At 29.0% G+C, this 26605-nt stretch overlaps 1 protein-coding gene across 4 annotated transcripts in view; it reads right to left on the reverse strand.

Annotated features, from left to right (window-relative positions):
* The window catches only part of LOC142330595 (uncharacterized), a 111561-nt gene that overhangs the window by 61474 nt on the left and 23482 nt on the right, over positions 1-26605 (reverse strand). For all 4 annotated transcript variants that reach the window (XM_075375988.1, XM_075375987.1, XM_075375986.1 and 1 more), the window contains exons 4-6: positions 22516-22686; positions 20222-20522; positions 17805-18128 (exon numbers count right to left, since the gene is read on the reverse strand). In XM_075375988.1, the coding sequence (XP_075232103.1) occupies positions 17805-18128; positions 20222-20522; positions 22516-22686 (796 nt within the window). The remainder of the gene's footprint in view (positions 1-17804; positions 18129-20221; positions 20523-22515; positions 22687-26605) is intronic.

The raw sequence follows: 26605 nt of genomic DNA on the forward strand, positions 1-26605 counted from the left end.
ATGATGCACTGTACTTAAAAACTCTCCTGTTTAAATTTGGTGGCCTATTAATAAAAGCTCAAAAACTTTTGAAACAAATCTTGAATATATTTTATTACTATTGATGATAGACATTAAGTTTCATCTAGAAAAATATCAGTAATTAGATAGTAAATCAATCACTATCTCCTGAGATGTTAAATTAATCATGTACATACAGTAAAACTTCTTATAACAAAGATAATATAAATAAGATATATTCTGATTACAAAAGAATTCCAGAAATGAGAAAAATACATTTTTTCGTTTTAAAATCAGAATTAGTAATCAACTCTTTAGAACAAACTCTTTAGATTTTCTTTCTTTGAATAAATTAGATGATATCCATAAATGTTTCCTACTCCTATAATATACTTGGAACACATTCATATTAATTGTTTGTTGTTTTTTTTCAATATCCCTATAATCATAAACAGAAAACAATGATTTCTGGATACACTTTTTTAATCTTGAAGTAGTTTTTTATATGATTTAGCAACAAATGCTGGTAGCATGTACTGAAATTAAAACTTGTATAGTCGGCATTATGTATGTGATCACTTATATAACTTTCAGTAATTTTTTAATTTCTTTTTTGAGAACTTCCTTACTTTTACTAGATAGCAAGCTCTCTGTTTAAAGCTGATGATAACAAAAGAGAGATTTCCAACCATCTAACCATTCAGAAATATCATAAAACTATAATTATCTCTTAAATTACTAACCAAGATGTTTTTCTACTGTAAAATAGTCCCAGTAAAAGGAAGGTCGATATTGCAAGACTTAAATGGGTTCATCCAACAGTACTCAATAATTCACATTTTTAACGGTTTGTTAGCTTTTAGCAGTGTTGTTACCGTGAAATCTTTATTTCTGCTTGACACCAATTGATTTAATACATGAACAATATAGTGAAGCAAGAAGTGAAGGAAGTAATACACAAAACTTATAATACTTTTAAAGTGAAGGAAGCCTATTTACAAATAAAAATCATTAGCCTCCAATAGGATTTTAATTATACATTAATACATTGCCAGTGCTAAATAGCATATAACTAATGGTCTAGTTAATAACTAACATATATGTCTAAATCTTTAAGTAGTTACCTACATTAGAAGAGGTATAACTGAAATGTAATGCAGTCGCTTATAACTCGCAAATGAAAAGAGATAGTCAAATGAAACAAATACAGCATAAAAATATGTTTTTTTTTTTTTTGCGACAAACTATTTTTCTACGTGATCACCATTAACAGTAACACATGTCTCGCAACGAAGAACCGGTTTTCTCATTCCATCAATGAAGAATACTCCTCTTCAAATGCAGAAAGAATTGAAAGTCACAGAGAGCTAAATCTGGTGAGAATGGTGAATGTGAATAGGTTAACATTTCAATTTCACAAGAATTATTGGTTTCGTGGATTGTAAAACACAACACACACATCTCCTAAGATGTTTTAATAATAACATCCTTTCAATGGTTTCCTGCATAAAAACTGTAATACAGTTTTCTTAACTGTTAACTGTATCATTCCATTCACTTTGCCACTCTTCACGAACCACCTGCTTTAGCAAGACAAGACTTCCAGAAACAATGCAGTTAGTAAAACTTTCGCCACACTATCAGTATATTCATTGCCTGAAATTCCAATATGGCTGGGCATCTAGAGAAGCTCACACTTATGTTATGCCAAGTCATTTCAGAAATAACAGACTGAATCTCACAAACAGGGAATCTAAAGTAATCACCTGCAAGGCACTCATGGAACCTGAACTGCTAAGTCGAAATATTGAACTACATTTAAGACCTTATTAAAAACCATACTTCTCTGCGGCAAAAACAACGACAATACTGGGAAGGCCAAACTTTTCTATTGCCAACCACAAAAATACAACCAACAGAATTATCATTTTTAAATCCATCTGCATAAACTATACAATCAGGATTCAAACTACTTATATTATATAATTTTTATCATAACTGGATTGTACTCTTTTTGATTATGAAAAAGCCTATAGCAATAATTTATGAGAGAAGACCGCAAAACAAGGAGGAGTGATAACATCAACAGTAACAAGTGGAGATAATTGTACATTTACAAATAAGATAAGACGATGGATCTAGTGGTTTAATAGATCTCAGCTGATCCTAAATCAATTAAGATACGGGTTGGAGAACACAACGTCATAAGTTGGATGATTTGTTGCGCTTCAATGTGTGCTACGTAGGAGCAGATCATTTGGTTTCATCTATGCCAAAGAGATGGCTCCCCACTATCCACTAGTAGGCTTACCACGGGGCTTGAACAAAACACACCTGTAGCAAGACAGATGAATGAATGACTAACTAGATCGAGTATCCTAAAAACAGTGGCTCATGTGGATGAATAGGCCCATGCAGCCATAGTCCAAACAAGAATGGACCAGACTTCAGTAAAAGCTCAACATGAATTCTCAATCAGCTCCTCAACAAATATTAGATAGAATTCTTATCATGTCTAGCATTTTTAGATATTTTACTTTCAGCTCCTATAAATGTGTAACCCACATTCACTGGTCAAATTAAAATCCTAAAAGTTTAACCTGCTTGCATGATTCAACTGATGCACCATAATAAAAATAATAACATATAACAAATGCAATTTCAAGGTGAATCCAGTCATTTTATAGCATAACTCTAAATGGTTTATTATATTTTGGAGCAGCCTCTAAAACTTTAAGAGTAGCTAAGTTCCACATGCAATATAAATTGAGAAACCATCTACAAATAATGAATACATAACGGATTTTCACGCACAGTTTGTTATAGTATTTATGGCTATGGCAAACCAGGTAACACAGCACTTAGGACACTTCCTTGTGGTATTACATTTTCTAATGTGAAACTTTAAGACACCATAGTTCAACTCAAACTCAAAAGGAATGACTACTTTAAGACACCATAGTTCAACTCAAACTCAAAAGGAATGACTACTTTAAGACACCATAGTTCAACTCAAACTCAAAAGGAATGACTACTGAGGAAACCCCTAATAAATGCAAGGAGATTCCCTTGTATAACCCATTATTGCAATTTAGGATTCCTCTTGTCCAAGGCTGTATCTGCATATTGCAAAATACAGCAACTAGGCATTGGTGAAGTAGGAAAGCATTTTGAATAACAGATCCATGGCAACTAATGATCGATAAGATAATTTACCTGGCAAAAGCTGTATTTTTTTAGAGGCAATTAGGGCATATCTCTCATGGTACCACACTAGACAACAATTTACCATTTATTCCATCAATCTGCACAGGGTGAAGGAGAAAGGATGATAAATTGAAGGGCACAAATTAGCCTTAACAGGTTTCAGTATGGGAATCACCAGTGACCAAGAAACTGGAAAAACCTAGTAAGAAAATATTTTATTGTAAACAGTCATAATGCAGTATCCAGGAGGTGAGATACTAAGCCTGGTTATAAAAGGAATATCTTAGTTTATCAAAGGAAACTGAAACATTTAATTCATTTTGTGAGTCTTAAATAACAAAATACTACTTCATAAACTCAAAACAATATGATAATGTAAGGGAAACTGATAAGCATATTTCCAAATATTTACGTTGCCACATCTATTGGTAATGTGACAAGGATGCCATTGCTTTTCAGTCCAATTGGCAGCGGAGATTGTCCTGATCTATACATAACTCTTCTCCACGCAACCAATGATAGAATTGTCAGAGAAATGGTTTTTTGTCTTCAGTCATTTGACTGGTTTGATGCAACTTTCTGAGATTTCCTATCTAATTCCAGTTGTTTCATTTCAGCATACCCTCTACATCTTACATCTCTAACAATTTTTTTTACATATTCCAAGCATTGCCTGCCTGCAATGTTTGAAATCTACCTTCCCTTCAATATCAAAGTGACTATTCCAGGATGCTTAAGATGTGACCTAGAAGTCTCTCTTCTTTTAGCTGTATTTTTCCAAATGCTTCATTCTTCATCAATTTGCCAAAACACCTCTTCATTTGTCACTTTATCCACCTACCTGATTTTTAACAATCTCCTATACCACATTTCAAAAGCTTCTAATCGTTTCTTCTCATGTACTCTGATCATCCAAGTTACACTTCCACATAAAGCTATGCTCCTAACATATACTTTCAAAAATGCTTTCCTGATGTTTAAATTAATTTTTGATGTGAGCAAATTATATTTCTGATTGAAAGCTCGTTTCACCTGTGCTATTCGGTATTTTATATCTCCTGCTTCATCCATCTTTAGTATTTCTACTTCCCAAATGAATGTTTTCTACATAATTCAGCCACAATTTCCGTTTAGCACACAGAAACCAATTGGTAGCATACATCTCTCACATTCTGGAAGGCACAGAACAATTGTCATAGGCTTTAGATTTAAATTATATAAAGCCCTCTGATGATCCCTTAATGCACTCCTGCCGTCTTCATCCCACCAAGGAACAGCAGGCCACATTGGCTTTGTAAAGTTCATAAATAAGTTGGTGGATCACACTAACTGCTGTCGTATTGGCCAAAGGAATTTTTGAATTTGATTCAAACAGCTTCCCAACCACCCATTTGCAACTCACCACAGACTGATAACTGGTCTGATTGCTTTCCTGCAAATGGATTTTTGAATTTTTCTTATTATAGCAAACATAGTGTCTGTATTCCATGCATTGCCATTTTTCTTCTGAGCTGGAATGATGCACCCAACATACAATTTTGGGAGAAACACCCACAAAACAATTGAAAAATAAGTCTTCCTGATTACAATTACATTTCAGAAGTTGTTCACAACACTCCTTTCTTTCTTTCTTTTCTGTGAGTTTACATGGCACCCACTGCAAACAGATTTTACGGTAGCAGTTATGCAATAATCTGCCTAATTGTTCTTTTGATATGCCTTTGGTTGGTGATGCATTGTTGTGATGAAACTATAATTTTTAATTCATTCACCTCCTTTAGGTGCTTCCATCAGTTATAAAAACTGGTCAACCACTGCAAATTTATTTTTAATTTTCACTGTACCAAATTCTCATGTATAAAATCTCATTGTCCACCTATTAAAATCACTTCAATCAAAAATTTTTTCACCTAAAAAAATTTTTAGAAGACAATGAATATCACTAGTCTTCACTTTTCACTTTATTAAAAACTCAATCACTGCATTTTTTTTTTAGATAAACTAACATAGCAAGTGCACTTGACTCTATAACAATGTCGACTGACAGGAATTGAAAGAATGTTGGTCAATGAGTTTTGGAACATTAGCAGTAGGGGAATAAAAATTCAAGATGACGGCAGCTCTTGCTTTGTGTGGCATTTTGTTCTTCCATTATGTTCCAATATGCATTACATTTCAGCCGACCCTTGTACAATTCTGTAAATAAACTTACGGGATTTTCTTATGTTTTAAAATTTAAAAAATCATACAGCCCGATATAATTACTGAATTATGCATTTAGTAATACAAAAAAGAAAAATATTCTTAGTAGATCACAAAAAGAAAACATAAATAAATTTTTTTTTTTTCAATTCATGGGTCTTTCTAATTAAGAAAGAATCTAAGAAGAAAAAGTTCCAAGATACAGGATATTCATGTTTATTATGAGTAATATGTTTATTCATGAATATAAAAGTATAAATTTAGATGAAAAAATGTATGGCATACATGGTAACATAGAAATTAAAACTCTTTTCATCACAGAAGATCCAGCACTGTAGATTTTTGAACACGGCATCTGTAAAAATAAGTTTATGTGCAAAGCTATTAAAAATAAAACTTGGTTTGATTAAAATAAAAAAATTCTGAAAAAGAAAGAATTACTATCAGAAATAAATAATTAATAATATAATGATAGCAAAAACTGAACCATCGCAACATCACTTTCATGTTAATTTTTCTCACCTTAAGGTTGAATTCCAACATTTTTTTCATTTCACATTTTCAAATGATACAATCTCAATCCATCATCAAACATCGCCAATGATTTCAATCTTAAAACATCGATGTAAAGTTACAGCACGTATTCAAAGTAGAAGGAGAATACATGCATTAGCACGGCAAACATAATAACACATCATGATGCAATATCGCAACAACGTACACCACGAGATCACCTTCAGTTCTTTCCTGTAAACATTAGTTCACCAGTGTTTCATCACATCGCTTTCACTCTTTTGTCATGAAATTACGATAAGCACACTTTACAACCCCCCATTACCGATATTTGTTAAAAAAAAATACATTCATTAGTTTTTAAAAGAATGTTAGACCAATAATCATGGGTATTCAAATAACAATATCTACTACCAAGAGTGGGAAAAAATATTTCATTAAATAGTTTGTTAATAATGTATCTTTAATAAGTAAGAACCTGTGATTTTGTCACAGTTATATTACAAAAAAAGGCTTTTTAGAAATCAAACTAGGTTTTTATATAACGGATTTTGGTAATATCTAAACATAAATGACTTGGTTAATATAATATCAAACAATTGTAAATTAAGGGCTACTAAAAGAAAAAAAATAATTTTATTGTAAAATCCTTTAAGTTAAAAAATAAAAAAATAATACTTAAGTAGGATTAATTTAAATCATTATCGATTGGACACTGTGGTTTTTTCAATCTCTAAAATCACAAATACTTTTCATAGAGGATACCATGAAGCATGTTAACAATATCTTAAACTTTAAAAATCTAAAAATATGGTAACAACTTTGTATATGCTCCTAGCAATCCACTCATACACTATTAGTATTTCATTCTACACAGACTGAAAAAAAATCTGAAAAACTGAATCATATTCATCACTAGCAACCTAGCAATTATTATTACTGGTTTTAAATACGACTGTTAATTGTATTTTAAATTGAATCCGCATATATTGAGCATTATGCTTATAGTAATTAGGAAATTAATGAAAAAATCCGTTGATCAAATAAACAAACTTAAGATTTAGATGTTTTACTACAGAGATAACACATTTTAAAAGAAAAAACTCACTTTCATGAGAAGCAGGAAAATAAAAGCAATTCTTATAACCTAACAGTTTTTGTACATAAGAAATAACAGCGGATGAAATATTCAAAATAAAGCTGACTTTGTGGTATGTTTCTAACATATAATCTGATTTAAATAAAATGTAGCTTCCTTTTTAATGTACTAAACCTTACAGTGGTTAACAACCATAGCAATTAATTACACAACAAAAATGAAAAAATGAGCTTGTGATAGATAAAAAATATTAAATAAATAATAAATAGTAACAAGATTTATAAAACAGGATAATAGAGCTTTTTTTTTTGTTTTTTAAGCAAATTTAACACACAAATTACTGTTTGGGGGTCAATTTTCTTCATATGAATTCGAGTTAATAAATGTTTGGATAAGGAAGTCAAAATAATGTCCTGGGAGAGACAACACACCCCTTAAGAAAACCACTGAATATCTCAAGTGAAACATTCTTGAAAAAAAAAGGATATAAAGCGAAGATGCAATATTAATGATTCACCCATCCCCCTATTTTTAATTAATTGTTGCCAGTACAACATTAAAGCTAAAAATTGCTGGGAGTAATTCTTTCAAATACCAATGATAGATAACACTCAAACATGTCCTATATAGCATATTCTGATAGCAGTTTTTAAATCACTTTGTGGTAAGATAATAAAGCGTCCTCACTACTTATTAATATCTCACATATTTAAAGTTAGTTACTTTCTAAACAGCCTATAGGCTATTCTCCAATAACTAACAACCTAACTTTAGAGATTTTCACTATAACCAATCTCAGCTCATGTCACCAAACCCATAGAAAACACTTGCCAATTGAGGGATTATGATCAGATAAAACTACAGATATAAACAAACAACTTAAACGAAGTATCAACATTAACTGACCAAGTGAGGCCTTATATAGGAACAGAGTAGACAACCAACTCCCGAAAGGACATCAGAGGCTGACCTGCAACAAGACTAAGGCAACAAATCCCATCATAATAAGTGGGAAAAACTGGGACATACGATTCAGGATTGGATGCAGAATACCCAGGCTTGTTTCTGGTATACCATTCTCATTTCAACTTGAAAAAATATTTAACTATAACTTCCCTCATAAACTCAAAATTCATAGTTAACAGTCATCGATTCATAATTAAATTAGATCGCAATAAGAGCATCATGTTACTGAAGATTAACAAGTGCGCTTTGCACCAAACATTCTTGGATTTCACACATAGTTGGGCAGCTGAGCTAAGTAACCCCATAATTAAGGCCACATTACTAGTCCAAGCTCCAGATGTGCAACTATCTAGGTAACAACAATATAATGTTGGAACTTAGAACTCTAGACCTAAAAAAAACACAATAAATTTAAAAGCAGAGCCAGTTTACCAATTCACACGGATCATTAAATCTACAAGTTGATAGGTACGCTTTAATTGTAAACTTTTTGACGGATTCAAATAGAATTTTTTAATTAATTTTTTCTCCATTCAAAAATTAATAATTAAGCAAAATATTTAAACTAATGTAATTATTTATACAGTAATCTATAATAATTAAAATATTTAATACAATTATATATAAAAAAAAAAATTTACTATCAGATGTGATTTACTTAAGTCCACTTGGACATAACACAGATAGTCCAAGGTTATAAACAGGATAGGATAATGCCTAAAATCAGTCCCTGGTTAATTAGAGGAGGAGAAGTCATCTACAAGTAACAATTTTAATCTTCAAATTATAATAATAAATGTAAAAAAAAGAAAAATTACAGACTGGATATTTTTTCTATTTTTAAAGATTAGCACAGCATTAACTGTAAGTGTTTTCAAAGAATGAATGCCAGAAATAAATCAAACATGAACTTTTTAATTCGATATTCCTATATCAAATAAATCACATTGAAATTAGGAAGATTCAAAGAACTGTGTTTATTTTTTAAGTATAATGGATGTTGTTATTAACCAACAGAAAGTTATATGCAGGTATCTGACTCAATTTTGTTAATTTACACCACAAACAAAACAAAGTTTTTTACTTTTTTCCAAATGTCATCAACAATTTAAATGTTGAATAGAAAAACTTTTTTATATAATACAAGGAAAAAGCACCCAAATGAGACATGGGTAAATAAAAATATGAATGGGAATGATAATTAAATGGTTAACATAAATACAAATAAATATACATAAAAATGTATACAATTTGATAATTAAAACTTATTTTTATTACTGTGTTTAAATTCTTCAAGATGTGTTCACACTGTATGAACTCCCAGTAGCCAGATGGTAGTCCGAATTTTTATCAACGAGACAAGACAACTACACGATGACTCTGGCAACTGTGGCAAATCAACTGTGGCTCAGATCACACTTAATAATGTCAATATGATGTCCAGTGATAATGATCTTAGCTCACCTTATCACACCTTTAAACAGTAATTTAAAAAAAAGAAAGAAAACAAGAAAAGCAAAAAATTGATGTACACAACATATAAATAATCTTAACTTATACAATCTCAACATAATAATATTACATTGCAATATAATACTAATACTGTGGGTTTTTTTAGGAGAATAAAAACAAGCTTAAGAATTAACAGCTTAAATAATTTCATAAATCTCAAGTTTCATTTAAAATAAAATAGAGTAATAAATTTAATATCAGCTACAACATTTATCAGTGATACGTTATACGAACATAAAAAATTTCAATAACAAATAAAATCTATAATTTATTGATATAATCATTACATAAAAACATGTGCTAGTAAATGGAATAGTAAAAACAAATAAAAATACTGTTTAACCTTCAAAAACCAATAAACAAAAAAAAGGATATTTATGAGTAAAAATTTAGAAAATACACTGTATTCCTATTGTCACTAAGTTTAAACAAATATAACAAGTAAAATTAAAAATATGGTCTGTGGAGTAATAGAAAAATTATACAATAAAAATACGTTATTATTTTAAGTTTTTTTTTTTTTTTATATAAAAACAAAGCATAAAACCCAACAAATCAATTCATCAATCACCTTTATAATAAAAAAACTTCATTTGACTTTCCAATCTGAAGCAATATTATTTACTTTCTGTTAATCTACAGATCTACTCACAACCTGTAATACGAGACTAATCTATGAAAATTTTGATAAGGATGGAGGTATAAAAAACAATGTTGAAAGAAAATTTATAGATTTAAAGCTTAAATTATTTTGGTTTTATCAATACATGGAAAAAAAATTTTTAAATAAAAATCTGGAATATCATTAATGAACTGCCAATCAAAAGATGAAGAACTGTATACACTTTTCAGATAACAGGAGATGAGGTAGCCTATGTATCAAACTGTCAAAAGATCATTATACCCCCTTTCAACATGTACTGAAAAACAAAGAAAGCTGTTACTAAATTCTTGTACATTAGACACAACCGATGATGAAATTTATTACAAGATTCAAGCCCAATGTGGTTTTGGATGATATCTTCGTCTATATATCAATGAGGTATAAAATTTCAGCCAGGAAAAGATTACATGAAAAACACACCACAGAAAGACCAGGTAAGTAGTTATGTAGACCATAGAAAACAGCATTCACTCCAAACATTAGCGACAATCCTGACCAATGTAGTATGTACAATGGAGGTGCAGTAAACAAAAATGCTATAAAGGTATAAGTTTAAAATTCTGACTTGCCAAGTCTTTTTGACAGTATTTCTCACCTGTACAGAACTAATGACACTAGTTACAGACACATGTCTTAAAATACAGTCAGAACCACAATGTCAGCATTTGGTGATAAGATTTCAACAGGTTTTGTTCTTTTAAATTACAAGAATTAGTGAAAGTGATGTCATTACATTCTTTAAGATTAAATTTAATACATATATCTGAATGACCGTATGAAGTTATTAACTGTATCATAATCCAAACAATGAAACATTTAAAAATTTTTATTCCATTTCATTAATCAATCATCAATTAAAACTACCACAATTATTCATAATATCTGTCATCATACAAATTGGATAACTATAAAACTAGACATCAGGGCTATGTTTGTAAACATACATACTTACACAAGCAGATCTTTATACACAGCTGTAGTCTTCATACACTTCAGCAGTCCCTCTGCAGATTGATAATTCCCTCTCGCTCATACCCTCCCTTCCATAATTTTCCTTTATTTTTCTTTCTTTGAGAAACTGAATCAGTCACTCCACTTTTGGCACAGAGCTGACATCTACTAGCTCGCGGGACAGACTTCTTTGCTTGAGGTCAGTGGGGAGGTAGTAACTATCTGTGGGATAGTTGGGGGAATCCTAATGAAGAAAAAACCTGTGACCTAGGTGGCTATCGATCTAAAGCCTAGTTCTTCTAAAAATCTGTATCTTTTCATAATTTTAAATTTTTATAACATTTGCTTTTTAAATGTAAATTTACATACAAATACATTTTATATTTCTGAAACAAATTTGGTAAAATTACTACAACCACAGTCACAGCAGTACAGTAAGATATTTGTGTGTTTAGAATAATATGAAGTAACATCTTGTGATATTTTAAAATTATATACCTCACCTCTGAATGCAAAGCTGAGTATAAACATAATACATCTACACACAAGCAGTCACACAAGTACAACAAAATACATCAAGTGTAGCAACAATAGTAATACATATTTATCTGAGAAACATCTAAAATATTAATTTATAAAAGCAAAAGATTAAATATCTTATTTTGTGTAATAAGTGAAATGGTAATAATTTTAAAAAGGTGATGTAACACATCAATTTCCAAATGACCTCTTTATTGATCAAGAAAAAAAATCATTAAATACAGAATTAACTTGCATATAAATAAAGCATTTTCTAATGAACATAAAACAGGAAATGAATTTTTTAATAAAAATCCTCCTTTAGTTGCAATTTGAGTATGTAAAAGAAATGTACATACTTTTTTTACAACTTTTATTGAAAATTGAAATAATTTATTAATATACTGACCACTGTGTTATTAAAATTTAATATATATGAAACCAACAAAACTACTACTATATTTACAATAATTATAAATTAAACTTACCGTATTAATTTCCAAGAATAGAATTTTACGGAATCATTCATCTTTAATTTGCATTGAATTCAATAATTAAATTATATGTAACACTTTTAAAAGATTTTTGATATTTTACATTGTTCTCAGTTTTAAAAAATTTTGATTAATATTATAAAACCATATGCAAATTTTGCTGTCCAGTACTTTAATCATGTAATCATTCAAATATTTTAAAGATTACATCGTTCCAATATTGGACAGCAAAATTTGCATATGCATTCATAATATTCAAATTTTATTAGAGAACATTCTAAAATAACACAGATTTTTAAAAGAATTATAATGTAATTACAGGATTCAATACAACTGAAGATGCAGCATCCTACATTGAAAATGATTATTGGAAATTAATATAAGTTATCTAACCTTATCTAATTACTGCGTTTTGATAGTTTATATTTCATATGCGCGCACGCACACACACACACATTCTGCTGGTAAAAATGAAAAAAGGCTATATCAGCTAGGTCTAGAAATGCTTTGTGTTTTTGACTTACGGCTAACAAAAGATTCACTCACGATTTCAGCTGTTCTAATAAAAAGAATCCCTGCTGTAATTTTTGGGATCCAAATTAAAAGGTAAAGTAATTTATCTTTTTTTTAAAGTAGTTTCTTAAGTAATTTGAGCTGGGAAATAACTCTAGTAGTTTTTAATTTATCTGATGTAAAACACAAAATTCACTATCAAAAAAGTTTTTTTGGGGGTTTCTAGTACAATAGTTTTGTTAAATCACTTATAAATGCACAAGATTTATTGACAAAACTTGTATAGAAGTAAATAGAAACCTTTAAAAATAGGTTTTTTATTGAAGTAAAACAATACGAAAATAGACAGAAAGATCGTATTATTCTTTGTACTTAATAAACATTCTTTTTACAAACAAAAGCACTAAGTACTGAAAATAATTTTTAAAAAATACAAAATTTATAAAACATTTTAACTATGTATCAATAATTTACACACAAAATTAAATATAAATAATTATTTAAAAAACTATGTATGTTACTTTATATTTAAAAAAAATCTTATTGTATGGGTTGGCAATATTAGTTGGTCAACGATGAAAATTTTGTACTTCGTTCGAATCAGTTATTATTATTATTATTATTATTATATAATAATTAATTATTATACAAATAAAGAACTGTAGTGTTATCTTAAAAACGTGCAAAAATGACATTTCAATATTCTAACAAGAAATATGCAGATATAATTTTTGTTTATAGATTTTATAACAGAAATTCTGAAGATGCCTGATGTGAATATCAGGAGAGAATTTCCAGCAAGGCATATTCCAAATACAAAAACATTTTCTTCGGTGTATAAGTATTTGTGAACAAAAGGGTCATTTCCAACACGTTCGTTTTCTGTTAAACTCCTAGTATATCATCATGTGATTCAGCATATTTAGCGTAGCCCAGACACAAGTAAAAGACAAATTTCATATCGCATCATTGGTTTGTAAAAAAAACAGTGTGGTACATCCTATGGAAAAAAATTCTTTATCCTTTTCGCCTGCAGAAGGTTCAAAATTTGTGGCCAACAGATTATCCCCAGCAGTTAAACTTCTGTCATTGGCTTCTAGACAACAGTAATAAGATAAATTGAATTTTATTTATTGATGAAGCCACTTTTATGAGAAACTGAGTCATCAGTTCTAAAAATGAAGACAATCCACATAGTACTGTGGAAAAATCTAATTTCCTATACAAATTTCACATTAGTGTATGGTGTGGGGCATTATTTATGACAAAATTCTGAGAGTATTTGTTTTCAATGAAAACCTTATATGAAATACATATGTTCATGTCTTGTATTGGTAATAAAGGTAAATTTGCCTGCTCTTTGGAGAATGTACCTTTATTACCTTTTAACTAGATTGCAAATGATTTTCCAGCACAATGGTGCAATGCCACATTTTTCTTAAGTAGCTGGAAATCACTTGAATGCTACTTTCTTCAACTGGATTGGACATGTTGGACCAATCAATTAGCCACTATGATCACCTTGACAATGTCACTATATTACTTCATTTGGAGCCATATAAACTTTTTGAGCAAAAAGTTAATGCTTTTATACAAAATGCTAATGAATTTATACAAAACAATCCTGAGATGATATGGAAAGCCACTGGAAATATTTTACATTAGGCAGAGTGGTGTGTACATTGTGAAAGAAAGAATTTCAAACAAATACTATAACTGAGGTTTATTATTCTGTTACCATTTATCATTTCATGAATTTAATTTTTTCATTTTGTTATATTAAGAATAGTATTTATTAGGTACAGAATAATTTTTTGTCTAGTTTTCATCAGTTTTGTATAAATAAAAAACAGCTTTTTAAAGTGTTTATTTACTTTTTATTGGCTGTATTTACATTAATTTTCTCAGAATTAAATTTTCTACAAGTTTTGTTTCTAAATCTTCCATATTTATTAGTTGTTTAACAAAGCTACAGTACTACAAACCTAAAAAAACTTGTTTTACAACAGATATCTTAAAAAAAATACTGAGTTACAGTTCTGAGACCTGTTTTATTTTATTTTCCAGTTCAAATTATATAAGAAACCAACAATTTTATTGTCTCAAAAATTACAGTAGGACTTTTTTTATTTGTAGAGCTGAAATCAGAGTGAAATCTTTTGCTAGCTGTAACTCAAAAACAGTCTTTCCATGTGGTTTATAGTAAATAAATTAAATCAGGTTTGGGAAAAAATTCTTTTCATTTGATGTAGAACATAAATTCATCAATCAAGACTTATGTTAAATGCGTTATAATCCACTAAATTCAGGGTAAATTCAGCTCATCTTCAGATTCAACTGAGGTACTGCAGAGATAAAGCTATACAGAAAATTTCATGAAATATGTACATTCTCCTTTTGAAATTATACAATCAACAACTGGACACAATTCGATTCTACAATACACTTATTACTTTCAAAGTAAAAATAAATAAATTCTTGGAATATTAATGTACAAAGAGTATCAAACTTGAACAGAGAATTACAGAAGAGCTGAAATCTAGGTGAAATCTTTCACTCAAAAACAAAGTGCTTCCAAACCTAAGTTTATATGAACTTTCAAATTGAAAAATTCAATCCTTTTAACTGGACTGTGTCACATATAAAATTAAAGGACTGTTAAGACAAGCCACTGCAGAGCATTACAGCATCCTTAAAATTTTATTTTTTTTAAATTAAAAAAGTTGATAAAAATTCTAAAAATCTGGATTTTTAATGTAGTTAATAGTAAATAAAAAAAAATCATTGAAGTCAGAGACATGAAGGTTTGGGGAAAATTCTTTCTAGACTGATTTGATGTAGAACAAATTCATTAATCATGCAGACCTTTTATTTGATTTAATATTAAACGCGTTCTAAACAATTGCATAAAGAAATATTTCCTTCAACTAAATTCAGGGTGAATTCAGCTTATCTTCAGATTCAGCTGAGCTATTGAGACAAAAGCTGTACAGAAAATTTCATGATATATGGACGCTCCTTTCAGAGATTATCACAATTAACAGCTGGACAGATGGACATTCCAATTCTATAATAACTTACTTTCAAAGTAAAAAAAAAAGATTCTTGGAATATTAAATATTAATGCACAAAGAGTATCAAACTTGAACAGAGAATTAGAGATCTCTGGAACTCAATAGTCTAAAACCAGTTGTGTTATCGAATTCTCAATCCAATTCTGTGTTACTTTTTTAATTAAGACTATGATCCTAGCAATCCAAAATTGTAAAATGATTGTACTGCAGGTACAATCATCCAAATGAAGGAACACATCTGCCTACTGTGACAATCAATTTAATAAGGTAATACGAGTAGAGTTTTAGGATCTCCAGACATCAGAATAATGTAAATCAATCAATTGATATACAAAGATAAAACACAAATTAAATAATTTGTAACTGTTGTTCTATACATATAAAAGATGGTTTGTAACACAAGTTCAATATCATATGCATGCCACTTGTACTAAACACGAAATAGTTTGGCAAGTTTGCTGGTTTATACATGCTTTTCAATAAGATAATACTTTCATGAAGTATTTTCTACTGAAGATTTTTCTACTTTTTGTCTTTGTTAATACTTGAAAAATACTTTTTTATCAAATAAATTTTATCCACTGAATTTCTTCATTTGGAAATGAACAAATACATAATGTAACTTTTCCAAGACAACAAATAAACACAAAGTATCAACTAGGCTAAATGGCTGATGCAATTAAAATATAACTAATAGAACCCTAAAGAACCATTTACATAATGTAAAAATCTATTTAAAAAAAAAAAAAAAAATTCAATATATTAATAAGCAACTTAAAAATATTAACCATTATATGTAAATATAAACGCTGTTTTCCTGTAACCTCTTGACCTCAATGCTCACTGACTAGCATTCCACATTACATTATGCATTCAATCTCTCACCAAGGCAAAATTCATGATTGTTACAACTGTAATTTATTAATATAAACTTCAAACTACTAACTGCACAATCATTTTTTAAAGTCATAATAAAAAATAAACCATGTATAGACAACAATGATTTTAATTTATGCTACAATTAAACAACACTTACAAATAATTATGCCATGTCTAGACTAGTTTTCAAAAAAACTTGTAGACCACAATTATTGAAAATAATATATTAAGTATAAAGATTCTAACACTATGATAAAATCTTAAATTTGATCAGAGTTCATATCAAAAAAGGACTGTATTTAATACTTTATTTTTTGAATAGTGTATTGATAGATTATCATAGTACTGAAAACTCTTCATTTATTTACTAAAAAAAAAATAAATTCAAGTTAAAAATTCAATAAACAACAGTTTTAAATTTAAATATTACCTACTGAATTTTTAAAGTAATTTTAATTATGTTGAGAAAAAATAATTTATACAATTTTTTTTTTAAATAATAAGAAAAGGAGAACACTATTCAACATTAACTATTCAAAAACATTAACTGAAATATTCTTGTACGCAGCTTTAAATAGAATTTTACAATATAACAAAATTTAATTCGTTTTTACAATATGGAGGAATAAAAATTCCCAATAAATCAATAAACTCTCTATCTTATCAACACGACAGCACAACCTAGAATAATAAATAAAGACAAGATACAAACTGAGAGTTAATACTTCATCAATCAGACGAATCATACAGGTCGTTTTAAAATAAAGAACTACAAAAATTATTCTACATCATTAATCAATAAATATTACCGACCACTTGAATAAAACTTAAAAAAAAAACACTTTTTATAAATTAAAAAAAAAACAAATATAAATAATCACTGCAATTTACAGATATACCAATATATTAATATCACTATGTTAGAACATACTTTATAGTAATACTTTAATAAAATTCATTTCTGCAATGTCAATGCATTAATATAAAATATATAATTACAAAAAAAAACCAATACCTGCAACATCCAACTCGCTGAAAGATATTTACACTAAAAAATAATTCTTTAACCTTATTAACAAAATGAATTTTTGGATCAATTCTCCAAATGTAGTTTTCAAAGGCATCTTTCTTGTCCTTTATATTAAAAAAAAAAAAATACATCAATAGAAACCAAACCAATAGAATTTATTAAGATAGTTATAATTACTCACTTTTTAGGCATTATGGAATGTAGGAATTTGAAAATGATTTCTTCTATATCAGATGGAACAGTAGCAAGCATCTCTTCTCTGGTCTGCAAATGATACGTAGCAATTCTTGGATTTTCACAATAAGTCAATGAAGGTTTAGTTTGAGTATAGCGAATAAGATATTCAGGAAACTCTATATCAGTCTGTCCATTACCATGTGCTTCTACGGCCACTAATATCTTACGAACAACCATCGGTGTATTTAAAAGGTTGATACGACCACCTGTAGTCGCAGCAGGTACAACAGCCTCCTTCTTTTCTTGCTTCTGATCACGATCACGGGACCTAAAAATTACAAAATTTGATTTACATAAATAAACAAGATAAACCGTAATATATTATTTTACTGTTATACTTTTAACATTTTAATTATCGATCATTTCAAAAATTTAGAAAAAATATTCAAAAATTCAATAAAACAGAAGGTAAACAATTTTTTGAAAAACTAAAAAAAAAAAATTGTTAACATTTTCTCAAACCAGGCAACTGTAAAGAGATTTATTTTCAATTTAAAAAATGGTAAATCTACTGCTGCAATTTAGAAAATTTTAATAAATTGCAAGAATGTATTTAATCAGGATAGTACAAGCAGTTTTCCTAACAAAAAACTTTTTGAAAATGAGCTTTAATTTGTACTTCTGAGCAAGACTTGATTTTTTAAATATATTTCCTCACCTTTTCACCAAATTTAAAATTTCAATTTTTTCTTTTTTTTAATGGAGGCTCTTGACAATGGCAGTGATAATTTTTCAAAATGAAAAATTACATGGCCTTATGAAAGCAATTTCAGATAAAAGTAATAAAGATCAAGAACAAATTCTGATAATCAAACTATTATTACATGAAACTTCAAGAAACTTTGTTACAACGTTTGCATTTATATGCTTAATTTATCAGAACAAATGGCAAACTTAAAATTATCTTGCTTTTAAACTAATTTTACATGAATGTACACAATTATAAACTGAAAGTAAAATATTAGTAAACCTACAAGTCACAAAGTTAGCTCACAGTAAGATACACTGTAGCCTAAAAGAGGCTCATCTTTTATTATTAATTTTGCATTCCTTGCAAACTAACTGTTTCATTTGGGTTACCATGTAGGCCCAACCACTTTTTCAATAAAAATAAAAACCAAAAAATTTTAAACACCACAAAGTAAAAAACAAATAAAAATAAAACAAACTTAAAAATATGCAAAAAGGGAAATAACATAACACTTTTTCAGTTCTTTAAAATTCAATGTTTGAAGCTGGCACAAAGAATTAGGCATAATGACAGATGTTTATGGAGAATATTTTCTTGAACCTCAGTAAAAATAAGTATAAGATTGCTTGTAAGAAATCAACACCTTTAAAAAAGTTAATCAGGCTTAAAAATATAAAAAAATTAAACTTTTTCAATTCTCTAAATTTTTATGTTTTGAAGCAAGTACCAAATAATGGACTAGTAATTTAGGATACTACTATAAATTTGGTGGAAGCATTTAAAACAACAGTTTTTATCTGTTTATTTACTAATCGGAGAATTATTTTCTGCTTTGTATTAAATAACTTTTAATTTTTTATTTTATTATCCCTTTTACCTGTTCTAGAAGCATGGAAAGATGACTTCTATCTTGTACAATATTTCTGGTTATAACCCCACAAAATTAATATTATGTTTTTAAAATAAAATAGTATGCCAAAGTATTATAATAAAACAAAAAATAAAGTATTAATTTTTTTGGACAATACTTTCATGTTTTTGTATGTATTGTTAGTAATATTTTTAGTAAATTGCTTTTAATCTGCATATCCCCCTAATACTTTGTAATAATTTTTCTTCGATATGTACTACTTCAAATTCTGTTTAATAATCTGTAATAGAATTTTCTTTTAAGAGTATTATATAAGAAAAAATGGATAATCTGTTTAAAAGTATATGTGATTTTTAAGTATTTAATAACAAATTAAAGCTTTTAAGCAAACATTTGCCAAAAATTTAAATGCCATACTTTATTTGAAACGCAGCAGCATACATTTGATTATGTAAGTAAATAATAAAACAAATCTATTCTGGACCTGCTGTAAGAGCAACACATGTTTGTCATTAATAAATGATAATATGAAAACTGCTTTAACTTTTATTGATTTTGCTGATTATCCACTATTTTCAATCACAAAAGTACTGTGATTTCCAAAAAAATAGATTTTTCTTTTCAATGATAAATAATAGATTAAAATGTTACATGAAATGTAACAAACATCATATAATAAAAAATATACAATTTTTTTTACAGTAAATTAAAATATTCTTAAGTAATTAATAAAACAAAAATGTATTTCATACACAAATTTAAAAAGTTACACAATTTATTACTGAAAGATAAAACTAACCTGCTACGTCTATCTCTGGAAGAACGCCTTCTGCGTCTTTTCCCCTCCTCCCTTGCTTCTCTCAGATTTTGTTTTTCAACTTCATATTTGAATCTACGAAAATGATGCACTTTATGCTTATCTTTATTAAATTCATTCCAATTTTGTGGCAGTGTCTTTAATCGTTTCTTTCTTTTTTCACGTTCCTCTTTTCTTTTTAATCGCCTTTCACGTTCTTCTTCTTCATGTTTCTTCTTTCTTTGCCTTTTTGCAAATAATTCATCTACTATAGACTCTATCTCAATATTACGATTTTCAGGAGCTGCAAACAAAAATATAATAAATAGCAATTTTTGTTTATATATATTTATATATACACATACATAATTAAATTAATTAAGTCACAGATGATACAATAAAAATTTTATTCTTGTATAAGTTCACCATTAATCTTTGAAGTGCAAAAAAAAATTAACTTTTATACATACTTTTATACATATACTGCTTGCTCTAATTATGCGGTTACGAATAAACAAATTCAAATCTTGTCAACAAAGGGAGTGACAAGTATCATTACATTGGTTAAAATTTTTCTGCACCTTGTAAATCTTCATATTTTTACAATTTTTAATTTAACTATGTATACTGTATTTTCACTATAGACATGAAATAACTTTTAGTAATGATCTATAATGTTTTAGATGCAGTGAAATATGAACAATTAGTTTAGAAATTCACTAAACATTTATACTTAATTTTTACTTCCTTGTACGAAGTAAAGGAAGTATTGTTATTGCGAAAAATTTAAAATTTCAACAGAAATAGCCATTTTGACTAGTTTCAACGTGACATCTGTACATACGTATGTATCTTGCATAACTCAAAAATGATTAGCTGTAGAATGTTGAAATTTTGGATTTAGGACTGCGGTAACATCCCGTTCTGCACCTTCCCTTTTGAATGCTATTGACTGGACCAAAAAAGACTAAAATCCAAAAAAATTTGGATTTTACTTTTTCTTAACTGCAGTAATCAGTCCTCATTGAGGGCTTTTTAACAATGTATCGTATGTAAATGGTACTTATTTTCATTGGTTCCAGAGTTATAGCCAAATGAAATATTTGAGTTGTACAAGGGGAAGGCACATCAGTTCGAGACTTAATTTTCTTTCTTTTTTTTTTAATTTAAATATATTGATTTAATAATAATTATTAACCTCTGATTCTAGAAAAAATGTGTATTATATAATTTAACAGGAATTCAAGAAATCATATGGTGTCCACATCAGATTTTTTTTACTAGATATACATTTAAATCTTAAATCTAGTGGTCAGGCAAAGTTTTTAGTATATGCTTGATGTGTAATAAATAAACAGCATTAACTGAAAGAATCACTGTAGTCAGATTACGCAGTAATCAGAAAATTTATCTAAATATGACAATATTTACATTGAGACAGTTTTTTCTTCCCAGAAAACTCTGCTCTTTTAAATGTATTTATGAATACAATAACTACCATCCAATTTTGTTGTAAACATAGTTTTTGTTGTTAATACACTTATATAATGAATTTTGATTTATCCAATTATCGGCAAATGACTAAAAGAAGGCAAAAAAAGAGCAATTTAAAATAGAATTGTTCCTTGCCACATGACTCATCATCAAATGCTTAACCCTCACACTTATTTTTCTTGTTTTAAGCTCAACTCATATTTATGATAAATTAATTTTGATAAGTGGCTTTCCTATGGCCTAATATCCAATTACTAAGTTGCCAAATGACTCATCAAATTCGTCCATCACACTATCACACTTCTTAACCATAAACTAACTGCTGATGCTGAAAACCCGGCAATGCCCACTTCTGATTGTAGGTGGGCACAGTAATATTAATTAATTAAATCCTTCATGAATAATTAATATTATTATCTTGCAGGACGTAAAATCCATACAACCAATCAAAACATTAAACTCTAATCACATTCCTACATTTATAGTAGTCTATTCAATTCATCAGATATAACATTTTTAGGAAAATTTACTTTTGCGGTGGTAATTTTTTCCAATCTATGTAATTTAAAAAGTGCAATCAATCAAAAACATGAGCACTATTACATATTCTTTTAATACACACAACAAATATAATGCATTATTTGGTAAACATACAAGAACTCAAAACTGACATTTCTTAACATGATATAAATTACCAATTAAAGTTAGAGATTAAGCCTCCTCCAAACAAAGAATGTTTAAGCTACATATATTTTCATTTAACTTACTGCATTCCTAACTTTAAATTAATCATTATTACTTACTTCGTTCAGTTAAAGGAGCGGCAGAAGGTACAGAAGGCGCTAATGTAGATGATAAGGCATCAGCACGAACTGGTGCCAATCTATTAAACAGATGAGCTTCTCTCATTTCCATTTCCTTTCTTTTTAATTCTTCTATTTCTTCAATTGTACCTCTTGCTTTATCTTCCTTTACTATTAAATATAAAAATGATTTAGTTTAAAATCCGCATAAGAAACTTGGAAAACACCTAACAACCTAAAAATGTCTAGATAATTAGGAAAGTTACAGCCCAACAAAACAAAAATTGTTTTAAATTTGTACTGTAAATATGAAGGCAGTCCAGAAAGTAACATACATTTGTGCCTAGTGTGGAGATAGCTGGGGATAGAGCCATCATCTTGGCGTCAAAACGTTTCTACACTCGCTACACATAAAGCTGTCGTAACATGTGGACTGTGACTTTTCTACTTTGTTCATTGTAAATTATTGAAATGTGCGCTTCAATAGAAAATCCTGCGAGTTATTAGGTGCATTCAGTGATTAGATTTTTACTGGTAAAAAACCTCAAATCAACTGAAATTCATCACCGACTTTGTGAGATGTATGGAGATTGAATAATGAGTGAAGGTGGAGTGAGGCAGTGGTGCATTCAATTTAAAAATGACAGCACCAATAATCAAGAACCTCCCTTTCAAATGTATATAATGAAATTTCTTTTTTTATTTGGTTGGTTTTTTATTTCAAAACATAAGTTACTCTCTGGACAGCCCTCGTATCTATGCTTTGTAAATGGGAAAAATTGTGCAATAAACAAGATTATGAGCAATGCTTAACCCTCACATTTGTTTTTTCTTGTTTTAAACTCAACTCACATTTATGATAAATTAATTTTAATAAGAGGCTTTCCTATGGCCTAATATCAAATTACTAAGTTACACAGGTATAATTAGTATGTATATTTTTATACATACTTCGGTAGGTATCCACCACGCGAGCCAAGCAAGGCAGTGGTAGTAGGGGTATATATTTGATGTGAGAGCTGCGCTGCACTTCCCTGCCGCTGTCATATATTCTGTTATATTCTAGCAACCTTATGAAATCATAAAACTTTTACATCTATTTCATCCATCACTGGAGATTATTTCTACAGCAGCATTTAATTTTTTTTTACTTTTTGGCAAACTTTACCAAAATTCATGTTTTGTAATTTTTCACTATTTTAATTTTTCCTGTTTTGTAATTGTTCAGTACTTAACAATGCTTTAAAATTGAAAACATCAGCTTTACTCTGACAACCTCACACCTACTAACTTTACAGATCCAATCTTGAATACATAAACAATTTGAAAAACCGTTTTTGCTTTTGTTTTTTTGTAACTGTTTTACCCAATGGTTATATAATGATGCTAATACAGGTAGAAAACCAGCAAGTAAAATAAGAGATTTGCTACAGTATATTAAAAATCACTTCAAGTTATAGGGAAAGTATTTCATTTCAAAATAGAAAGTAATGGCAAAGGGTGAGTGGGAGCGAGTGAGAAATGTATTTGTCAACTCGCCTACCTGTCTCTAAATGTCTATGTTAATAGTACTTTAAAACTGTCCACAACTGAAAAAAGAGAATTGCCAACATTCAAACCCTTAAATGTCAAATAAGCAATATAATTAATTACTAACAACCTCTTAACTGGGTCTGTAGTTAGGATGCAATTTTCATGCATAAAAAAAAAGAAGAGCATCTAGAAAAGGATGAAATTTTCTAGGATGCTCACTTTTTTATTATATTTATGATAAAATTTCTGAATAAAATTAGAAAAATAATCAACACCATTTTTTTGAGTGAAGCAGACTATTTAAAATATAAATTATTAGAAATTTCTTGGTCATTCATTCTGGTAATGTGTGGAGTAATGAAAAGAATATAATTTTTTTTTAATTTATGCAATAACCATACAATTCTTATGACAAATAGATTTTTCTTCTACTTGTTTGTGGGTCTACCTATAACAATAGAGAAATAGTTTTAAGAAACTTAAATGCTTGGATGAAGTTATTTATATTACACAGATTCTTATGAATATGAAAGAACCATGTAGATGCTTTACGATGTAGTACTAACACCTTTCTAATTTTCAACTCAAGTCTGGTTATATGTTAGTGTGCATGTGTGTAATTAACACAAATAAATTACAAAATCCACAGTTTAATTTAAATTATCTATCTACATGTTGCAACTTGTTCATTTCTACAATTTTATATGACTTTTTTATGAACACATATATATTTTTTATCCTATAATATGAAATATTAAATAATTTAAAACAGCATAAATGAAAAAAAAAAACTAAAATACAAGAATGACGCACAAGTCACTTGACACTAGGTAAAAAATAATTACAAACAGAAAAATTTTTTTTAAATTAACGATAGAAAAATGTAGAGAAGTATACAATAATTTTAGTCCATGATAATTCAGCTGTAACAAGTTGGTAATACAATGACAAACACAACTAACTGTCTAGATCTGTATCTCAGTGTATTGAAGTGAGCTGTATCTATTCTGTACATAGAAAATCAAATCAGTATTATGTCAGATTTGATTTCCTATGTTAGGAAGTTGTAACAGAAAGAAGAAAGGATTTTCACTTCAAAAGCTTTTTATAAAAACTGTGCTACTCCAGTTATTAATGACTGGGACAGACATTTTACATTCAACCCTCCCTCTAGACAACAGTGAACGACATACAAGATAAATTTGAACAACATGGATCTATGGATGCACCAATAACTGGCTGCCCAATAACAGTCATAACAGAGGAAAATGAATTGCGATGAGGAAATGTTAACAGTGATGCAAAGTCCACAAAAAGAGCCTCTGAGCTGAAGTTATCACGAAGGTCTGTACAAAGAATGTTAAACATAAATTTTAAGTCTACATTCCACGTTTACTTCATGGACTACTTGAAGATGTCTCAGATCGACATCTTCAGTTTTGTGAATTGATGCTTAACGAACAGAAACAAGATCCGGAGTTATTCATTAAAATTGTATGGTCTGATGAGGCTAATTTTAAGTTAAATGGACAAGTTAATAGACATAACTGCACTTACTGGCATACTGAAAACCAACATCTTTTGTCAGAGCAACAACTCAATCAACCAGGTGTGAGTGTTTGGGGGGCAATATCATCTTTTGGTGTACTCGGACTATACTTTTTTGAAAGAATATTGACAGGAGATAAATACTTGGACATGCTTAAAAATTATGTGGTACCAGGACTCATGATATATACTGAAAACATTCCAAGAAATTTAATTACAACATAATGACACTCCACTACATTATACCCTGCAATCCATGATTATTTGAATAAAACATTTGGCATAAGAGTGATTGGCCGACGGGCAGATATTGACATGCCTCTATGTTCTGATATTACGATGCCAATGCCTCTATGTTCACCAGATATTACGACCCCAATGGATTTTTTCATATGGAGTGTCATCAAGGAGTTTGTTTATTCTACAAAGCCTCATACTATTGACGAACTGAAAGGTTACATTGAATGGTTTGTACAGTGATAACAGAACTTTGCCGTAGAGTGTATAACACACAGTGTTCCCAAAAGACTGCAAAAAGATGTATTAATGACAATGGAAAACATTTTGAACATAAAATATAATTGCAAGTATTGTCTGTAATAAATAAATTCAGTACTTTTGTAAACAAGTGTCAAGTGACTTTTGTGCAACCTGTATATAAACTGTTATATGATGTATGTACATACACACACGCGTGCACACGGTGTGTTCAAAAAGTAATGACAATTTTGAAATTTCATGGGTTGTAACAGTCTGATTCTCAGGATTTTGTCTTTGTTGTATTAGTAAACAACATGTCTGAAAAGTATCTGTACATTTTTAGCCATATTGGATGTTTAGTCTGATGTCAGCTGTCAAAAGGATAACGCACATTTTGGTATGATTGACAATTTTTTATTTATATAAATAATGGATCAGAGAATTTGTATTAAATTTTGCTATAAGAAAAAAATAAAGTGTAACAATGTTTTAAAAATTTTAAATATTGCTTTTGGTGATTCTGCTATGA

This window comes from Lycorma delicatula, chromosome 9 (genome assembly GCF_047948215.1).
Source record: "Lycorma delicatula isolate Av1 chromosome 9, ASM4794821v1, whole genome shotgun sequence".
Lineage (NCBI taxonomy): Eukaryota > Metazoa > Arthropoda > Insecta > Hemiptera > Fulgoridae > Lycorma > Lycorma delicatula.